At 45.5% G+C, this 9,525-nt stretch overlaps 1 protein-coding gene across 1 annotated transcript in view; it reads right to left on the reverse strand.

Annotated features, from left to right (window-relative positions):
* LOC116974739 (P protein) overlaps window positions 1-9,525 on the reverse strand; it is a 206,307-nt gene that overhangs the window by 124,348 nt on the left and 72,434 nt on the right. Inside the window, exons 4-5 of the mRNA XM_033023454.1 lie at window positions 4,917-4,974; window positions 1,428-1,500 (exon numbers count right to left, since the gene is read on the reverse strand). Of these exons, the coding sequence (XP_032879345.1) occupies window positions 1,428-1,500; window positions 4,917-4,974 (131 nt within the window). The remainder of the gene's footprint in view (window positions 1-1,427; window positions 1,501-4,916; window positions 4,975-9,525) is intronic.

Genomic DNA, 9,525 nt, shown 5'->3' on the forward strand with positions numbered 1-9,525 from the left:
TAAGACTCTATAATTCAGGTTCCTGCCTCCAAATTAGTCTTGCCCCCATTTTGGACCTCAACCCGTGGAACAGTCCTATCTATCTCAGTAACTATTTAAAAACAAATAGGGGGGGAGGCGTGTGAGGTGCAGGGGGGGAGGGAAGTGGGCCTCAGTCTACCCCACGACAGAAGGGAGAGGAGTTGCACAGTTTGATAGCCACAGGGAAGAAGGATCTCCTGTGGTGTTCTGTGCTGCATCTTGGTGGAACCAGTCTGTTGCTGAAGGTGCTCCTCAGGTTGACCAGTGTGTCATGGAGAGGGTGAGCTGTATTGTCCAGGATGCTCTGCAGTGTGAGGAGCATCCTCCCCCCCAAGACCACCTCCAACTCCACCCCTATTCTGCTGTTTTGCACTCATTGCATTTATTGGTGTATTTATCATTCATCGCTGTACAGATATTGCTTAAGATACCGTTATAGATACCGTGTAAGTTAAAGCCCCTGTCCCACTTAGGAAACCTGAATGGAAACCTCTGGAGACTTTGCGCTCCACCCAAGGTTTCCGTGCGGTTCCCGGAGGTTGCAGGTGGTTGCCGGAGGTTGCAGGTAGTGGAAGCAGGTAGGGAGACTGACAAAAACCTCCGGAAACCACACGGAAACCTTGGGTGGGGCGCAAAGTCTCCAGAGGTTTCCATTCAGGTTTCCTAAGTGGGACAGGGGCATAAGACGGCATTGTTAACATCTTTGGGCTTGAATCACACAAAATGCACTGGATATGTGGCAGCTCTTGGTCACTGTCTCAGTGTAATCCACTATTCTTACCCACAAGTATGATCGTGCCTATGTACAGTCATATTTTTATTGAACTGTATGCAAAAGACTTTAGACTTTAGAGATGCAGCACGGAAAGAGGCCCTTCGGCCCACCAAGTCCACGCCTGCCTGCAATCACCCCATACACTAACACTATGCCACACACTAGGGAGAATTAAAAATGTACATAAGCAAATTATCCTAGGAAGCCTGTATGCCTTTGGAGGGCCGGACCTGGAGAAAACCCACGCGGTCACAGGGAGAAGGTGCAAAAAGATGGCACCCAGAGTCAGGATCGTCAAAGAATTAAACCTTAGCTGAAAGTCCCTCGCAATATCGGGCTTCAACTTTGCGAGTGTTAGAGAGCATGAAATTCCTCCTCAGCTTCCCCTTCCATGGGGACTTTCCCCAGCTACACCACCCAGCGTTAGGCAGCTGGAGTTTTTAAAGACTTCTAAACCTACCCAGTGTAAGATACGTTTCACTATCACTGAATCAGGGCAAACCTGAAAGACAAATGACCGAGTGAGCAGTGTTTTTCCCCAGGTAACTGTACTTCCAAACAGGTTTCTTAACACAACAGATGGCTACACATAGCACAGGCGTAAGTGAATGATTGCAATGGAAAAGGATACAAGTGCTTTCAAATGGCGAAACAGCGACCATCCGTCGAGGGATCTCATGATCTGGATGAGCGCTAAATAAAACCTGCAACCAGAAGAAAATGATGTTGTTTGCAGACTGTTATAACTCATAGATTGAGGAACATGGGTAAGGGAGTTGGCATGTTTACCCCCATGGCCCTGTTCTGCAATGCAATCAGTTCAAGGCTCCTCTGTAATCTCCCTGCTCCTTATCCCTTAATCCATTGGCTGAATCAAAAATCTATCAATCTAGATTTAACACTTACAAACTAACCAAGCATCAATTGTTGTTTGCTGAGGAGAGTTTAAATTTTGCAGACAAACCCCCCAACTACAAGCACAAGTTAGATGCACAGAGTCTCTTGCCCATAGTAGGTGAATCGAGGAACAGAGGACATACTGTAGGTTTATGGTGAAGGGGAAAAGAATTAATAGGAATCTGAGAGGCACCTTCTTGGGACAGAGAGGTGCAAGTTATTAAAAATCATTGATAAGTTATTTGTCCTGCTCTCCAAACTGAAACTGAAGGTACATGTTCAAGTGAGTTTATTGTCATGTTTCCCTGTATAGGACAATGAAATTCTTGCTTTGCTTAAGCACACAGAAAATAGTAGGCATTTACTACAAAACAGATAAATGTGTCCATATACCATGATATAAATATATACACACATGAATAAATAAACTGGTAAAGTGCAAATAACAGAAAGTGGTTATTAATAATCAGAGTTTTGTCCGAGCCAGGTTTAATAGCCTGATGGCTGTGGGGAGGTAGCTATTCCTGAACCTGGTTGTTGCAGTCTTCAGGCTCCTGTACCTTCTACCTGAAGGTAGCAGGGAGATGAGTGTGTGGCCAGGATGGTGTGGGTCTTTGATGATACTGCCAGCCTTTTTGAGGCAGCGACTGCGATAAATCCCCTCGATGGAAGGAAGGTCAGAGCCGATGATGGACTGGGCAGTGTTTACTACTTTTTGTAGTCTTTTCCTCTCCAGGGCGCTCAAATTGCTGAACCAAGCCACGATGCAACCGGTCAGTGTGCTCTCGACTGTGCACCTGTAGAAGTTAGAGAGAGTCCTCCTTGACAAACCGACTCTCCGTAATCTTCTCAGGAAGTAGAGGCGCTGATGAGCTTTTTTGATAATTGCGTTAGTGTTCTCGGACCAGGAAACCTGTGCAAGTAGTAAACCAATTGAAATGTTTCTGAAAAAGGGTCTCGACCCGAAACGTTGCCTATTTCCTTCGCTCCATAGATGCTGCACCCGCTGAGTTTCTCCAGCAATTTTGTCTACCTTTGATTTTCCAGCATCTGCAGTTCCTTCTTAAGCGAAATGTTTCTGCTTATGTTTTAACCTGTCTTTTACCTTCCACATTTACTCTGATGAGCTGGTTTAATGGTTCGATACGAAAGTGACAACGTTACTTGATCTGATCCTCAAATCCCCTAAAGCAAAGTAGCCTCACACCACTTTGGTAGGGAGCCATTTAATTTTAAAGTGGCTGAGGGAACCACTTTTTTTTTTTTTAATCAAAATCTTTTTTATTTCGTTTTCAGGACATAACAAAGTCCAAAGTTGTCTATTTGTTACAGACAGAGTGTATGGAAGAGAAAAAAAACCCCCCCAACTTATGCTAACATATAACAAGACAACAACAATAAAAGAAATTGAGATACCAAAAATAACCCCTCCCCAGTCACTGCCAGTGAGCATATGCAAATATCAGACTGGGGTCACAACAATAATCCACGATAAATGAATGGGTAGACTGTTAAACTGTTAAACTGTGCTTGATGATCAAGCATTTACAAAGTCTGGAATGCATTTAAAAAAAGGTCCCCAGGCTTTCTGAAACCTTCCATTTGAATGTTGAAGTGAGTACCTGAGTCCTGCTCAGGTGGACGGAAGCTACCCCGCCCACTCATACTCAATGGCTGACAGATATTATGTCCTGCCTAAAGCTCGTGAATATCAGGAACTACTTTGTTTGAGGTGGAAACTCAATACGTTCACAATTGACACTTTCTAAAGTGGCGAGAAAAAGAATACCTTAGTTTGTAGTTCAACAATTATCTGGAGAATGTCTGATATATGTGACTGGAACTCCAGTCCATCGGTTGTTTGTTGAACTCTATAATAGGCAATGACATATGGCGCCAGAGTCGTGGGTTCGATCCTGCCTACAGGTGCTGTCGGTATGGAGTTTGTACGTTCTCCCCACGACCTGCCTGGGTTTTCTCCGGGTACTCCAGTTGTCCCCCACACTCCAAAGACATACAAGTTTCTCGGTTGATTGGCTTGGTAAAGAGCCTGTCCCACTTGCCGATTTTTTCGGTGACTGCCGGCATCGTTGACTAACATATCAGATCACCAAAAAATACGCGGCGTGATGACATATGACGCGCGGTGTTTTTTTTCCAGTGTCGCAACAATTATTTTGTCGCCACTGGATTTTGAAATGGTCAAAATCGTTTGGCGCCAATAATATGGCGCCGGCAATCGCCGAAAAAAATCGCCACGTGGGTCAGGCCCTTAAACTAGTAAACTGTCCCTAGTGTGTAGGATGGGGTTAGTGTGCAGGGATCGCTGGTCAGCGCAGACTCGGTGGGCTGAAGGGCCTGTTTTTCCGCACTGTATCTGTAAACTAAACTAAATACTTTCTTGTAGTCTCTTTGTTGTACTAAACATCAGGCATTTCAGAGAAGCACCATTGAATATTGCAGTGATACAATTAGTATTATTGCCTGGGTACCGGCATTCCCAACCAGTAAAGGGCCTGTCCCACCAGCATGCGATTGCATGCGTCTAGCGCGACCAAACGTGGTCGCTTCAGGCGGACGGCCGCGCGGGACCTGTCCCACTTCCAAGTGCGGAGGCGTATGGAGTTGTGCGGGGCTGGTCCTGACATCGCGCGGGGCTGGTCCCGACATCGCGCGGGGCTCCAAAAATCCTGCACTGTCCGAAAATTCCGCGCACCAACGGCCTGTCGGCCCGCAGGCGCATTGAGGGCGTACGCAGCGTCTCAACGTGTGTATGCAGCGTCTTGATGGTGTACGCAGCGTCTTGATGGCGTACGCCAGCGCGTGGCGTTGCGCGATGACGTCACCGCCCGGCGTGCCGTTGCATGATGACGTCACCACCCGACGCCGTGCGACGTCCAAATTCAGTCGGCCCGCCTCCTGCCCAGCTGATTGGTGAGTATGATGTCGGGGCCAGCTCCGCACAACTCCATACGCCTCCGCGATTGGAAGTGGGACCGGCCCCGCGAGGCCGTACGCCTCAAGCGGCCACGTTTGGTCGCACTAGACGCATGCAATCGCATGCTGATGGGACAGGCCCTTTATGCTTGCCAGAGACCAGCACCAGTAGGCTTCATTAACTTGTGTTTGCGCATTGTTACGATGTTATGCTCTTGACAATCACAAGGAAGGAAAGCTAAGTAAAGCTAGCTCTACGGGAAGTAATAGAACACAGGGCACCTACTGAGCAAATGACTACGAAGATGAAGAGGCTGGAAATCTTCAGAACTCTTAACATATATCTGCAAAAAGAAACAAATAAAAAAAGGTGTAAATACAGACAGGCTCAATCACTTTTAACAGAGTCTATTAGCTTAAGTGATGCTGATTTAATTTAACATGGTTTGTACCTACCTTCAAATGCTCTGACATTGTACAGATGAACACAGATTATAACACAGGTACATTTTTTTAATGCGGGGGTTAGTACCTGAAAGCAGGCACATACTCTTACTGATTTGTAGTACAGATGAACGCAGATTATAACACAGGTACATCATGTTTTACATGGGGGTAACGTGCAAGAAAAGCAGCACCGTAATTCAAAAACACGTATATTAAACATATAAGCAACTACACTGTCAGTAGTAAATTTGAGGGCGTTATTCCAAAAATGCGAGCGCGTAAATCATGCTTTGGTATCAAACGAACGAGCACGTTATTTCGCAAACACATAAATCAAACGCGCGTGAAATGCGAGGAGCCTGTATTTTAGAGTGCACTATTTTAAAGAGTGACAGAAGTAGGTTTCGAGAGTTTGCAAGTGATCTTCAAGCAGAAATATTTTCCAGGTTGTGGGGAAAGTGCAGCACAAACAAAATGGTCAACAAGGCATCCTTCAGTGTAGTGGATTTCTATTTTGTACTTGTTTAAATTCCCCATCAGTAGCACCACAAGCACTAAACAGCAGTCAGCACTGTAGAACGAGTTTCGAAGGCAGAGTACATTGCCGTTGTCAAATTGGGCGTTTGTGCTGCCAGGAGGGAGTAAATTTCTATTCCATGCAACTCACAGCAATTCTCCTTTATTGTACTGGCACTGTGGTGCAGCTTGTAGAGCTGCTGCCTCAGAGCACCAGAAACCCAGGTTTGATCCTGACCTCCGTTGCTGTCTGTGTGGAGTTTGCACATTCTCCCTGTTACCGCATGAGTTTCCCCCGGGTGCTCCAGTTTCCTTCCACATCCCAAATACGTAAATCGCCTTGTGTGTGCAGGGAGTGGAGGCGCAAGTGAGAATGTCAGAAAAGGGCGATGGATGGTCGGCATGTACTTGGTGGGCCGAAGGGCTTGTTTCCATGCTGTGTCTTTTGATCAATCAGACATTTATTTATACTTACAAAATAAGAACAATGTACCAACTCCAGCATTCTAAACTGTTTACCTTGTGAGCAAAACATTAAATATGCCCCTTGCCTTAAGGTTTCTCTGCTTACATTCATTTCATAAAACCCATTAAGATGATTAGAAAATCATGCAGAAAGTAATCACACATAATAATCTAAAAAAAAAGACCAATTCCGTTTAATTATTTCAAGCTCCAGAACTTGAAAAAAATGTTTTTTATGTAACTAATTGGTGGAGCCAAGTGGAAACAGATTCAATCAAAATCTGTAAATGGTTCCAGTAACAAAATGGTCCCCATGGGGCATCGGGAAGATACAGGTCGATAGGGTGGTCAAGTACGTATTCGGAACACTCGACTTCATCGGTCATGGTATTGAGTATAGAAGTTGGGATGTAGAAACTAAGAACTGCAGATGCTGCTTTATATCAAAGTTAGAGACAAATTGCTGGAGTAAAGTCAACGGATCAGGCAACATCTCTGGAGAAAAAGGATGGGTGATATTTCGGGTCCCGACACGAAACATCTCCTTTTCCCCAGAGATGCTGATGCTGATGCTGAGTTACTCCAGCACTTTGTGCCTATCTAGAGATGTTATGTTACAGTTGTACAAGCGAGTGGTAAAGGTTACACTCAGAGTACTGTGTTCAGTTATGGTCACCCTGCTACAGGAAGGATATTGTTAAGCTGGATAGGGTACAGAGAAGATTTGCAAGCACGGTGTCAAGACCTGAAGGCCTGAACTATTGGGTGAGGTTGGACAGGCTAAGAATGTATTCCTTGGAGCAGCAGGAGAAAGAGAGATGATCTCATAGAGGTGCGTAAGATTTTGAGGAGAATAGATAGGGTAACTTCACAAAGTCTTTTACCAAGATTAGGGGACCAAAGGACATAGGTTTAAGGTGAGTTTCGCCCAGAGAGTTGTGAATTTGTGGAATTCCCTGCCACAGAGGGCAGTGGAGGCCAAATCACTGGATGGACTTAAGAGAGAGTTAGATAGAGCTCTAGGGACTAGTGGAGTCAAGGGATATGGGGAGAAGGCAGGCACGGGTTATTGATAGGGGATGATCAGCCATGATCATATTGAATGGCGGTGCTGGCTCGAAGGGCCGAGTGGCCTCGCCCTGCACCTATTTTCAATGTTTCTATGTTTCTATGTGAGAGAGATAAGATTTAATAGGAACCCGAGGGGCAACATTTTCACACAGAGGGTGGTGGACATATGGAATGAGCCGACAGAGGAGGTAGTTGAGACAAGTACTGCATCAACATTTAAATTACATTTGGACAGGTGCATGGATACATGGCTAGGAAAGGTTTAAAGGGGTAAGGGCCAAACTCAGGCAGGTGTAGATGACGCATCTTGGTCAGCATGGGCCTGTTCCCATACTGTATGACTATGATTGATTGACTCTAAGAGCTTCACAGATAATTTTGAACTTTATGGTATATTAGTTCAATCTCCTGGTTACTTCAGTCTGAAATAATTCAAAGGTTGCTTGCAGAGACTCTCATTTTATTGCTGACTGTATGACCGATGGGGTCCAGTGAAGAGAAATTACTTTCATAGAACTGAGTTTACGTTTAAGAAAACATATAGACAGGTACATGGATAGGATAAGTTTAGATGGATAAGGACCAAATAAGGGGTCACAGCTTAAGGATAAGGGGGAAATCCTTTAAAACCGAGATGAGAAGAACTTTTTTCACACAGAGAGTGGTGAATCTCTGGAATTCCCTGCCACAGAGGGCTGTCGAGGCCAGTTCATTGGCTATATTTAAGAGGGAGTTAGATGTGGCCCTGGTGGCTAAGGGGATCAGAGGGTATGGAGAGAAGGCAGGTACGGGATACTGAGTTGGATGATCAGCCATGATCATATTGAATGGCGGTGCAGGCTCGAAGGGCCGAATGGCCTACTCCTGCACCTAATTTCTATGTTTCTATGTTTCTAAATGTAGGCAGGTGGGACTAGTGTCGATGAGGCATGTTGATCGGCGTGGGCAAGATGGGCCTGTTTCCACACTGTATGACTATGTGTTGGGCCTGTCATATAAGAGATGGCAGCACGGGGGCATAGTAATAGAGTTGCTGCCTTACAGTGCCAGAGACCCGAGTTCGATCCTAATTACGGGTACAGAGTTTGTTCGTTCTCCCCGTGACCTGCGTGGGTTTTCTCCGAGATCCAAAGACATACAGGTTTGTAGATTAATTGGCTTAGCATAAATGTAAAATTGTCTCCAGTGTGTGTAGGATGGTGTTAATTCACGGGGATCACTGGTTGCCAAGGACTCGGTGGCTGAAGGCCCTGTTTCTGCGTTGTATCTCTGAACTAAACTAAAATGGCAGAGGTAATGCTACATTGTTCTTCAATTCCATTTTCGCCCTGTGTCTGGCGCACATTTGATAAGGTCCCACATAGGAGATTAGTGGGCAAAATTAGAGCACATGGTATTGGGGGTAGAGTGCTGACATGGATAGAAAATTGGTTGGCAGAAAGGAAACAAAGAATAGGGATTAACGGGTCCCTTTCAGAATGGCAGTCAGTGACTAGTGGGGTACCGCAAGGCTCGGTGCTGGGACCGCAGCTATTTGCAATATACATCAATGATTTAGATGAAGGGATTTAAAGTAACATTAGCAAATTTGCAGTTGACAGAAAGGTGAGTGGCAGTGTGAACTGTGAGGAGGATGCTGTGAGAATGCAGGGTGACTTGGACAGGTTGGGTGAGTGGGCAGATGTATGACAGATGCAGTTTAATGTGGATAAATGTGAGGTAGCAAAAACAGGAAGGCAGATTATTATCTAAATGGTGTCAAGTTGGGAAAAGGTGAAGTACAACGGGATCTGGGGGTCCTTGTTCATCAGTCAATGAAAGTAAGCATGCAGGTACAGCAGGCAGTGAAGAAAGTGAATGGCATGTTGGCCTTTATAACAAGAGGAGTTGAGTATAGGAGCAAAGAGGTCCATTTGCAGTTGTATAGGGCCCTAGTGAGACCACATCTGGAGTATTGTGTGCAGTTTTGGTCCCCTAATTTGAGGAAGGACATTCTTGCTATTGAGGGAGTGCAGCGTAGGTTTACAAGTTAATTCCCGGGATGGCGGGACTGTCATATGCTGAGAGAATGGAGCGGCTGGGCTTGTATACTCTGGAGTTTAGAAGGATGAGAGGAGATCTTATTGAAACATATAAGATTATTGAGGGTTTGGACATGCTAGAGGCAGGAAACATGTTCCCGATGTTGGGGGAGTCCAGAACCAGGGGCCACAGTGTAAAAATAAGGGGTAAGCCATATAGAACGGAGAGTTGAGTCTGGATATTTTCAAGAGAGAGCTAGATAGAGCTCTTAAAGATCGTGGTCAGGGGAAATGGGGGGAGGCACGAACAGAGTACTGATTGGGGATGATCAGCCATGATCACATTAAATGGTGGTGCTGGCTTGAAGGGCCGAA

This window comes from Amblyraja radiata, chromosome 6, assembly GCF_010909765.2.
Source record: "Amblyraja radiata isolate CabotCenter1 chromosome 6, sAmbRad1.1.pri, whole genome shotgun sequence".
In the NCBI taxonomy this organism is placed as follows: Eukaryota; Metazoa; Chordata; class Chondrichthyes; order Rajiformes; family Rajidae; genus Amblyraja; species Amblyraja radiata.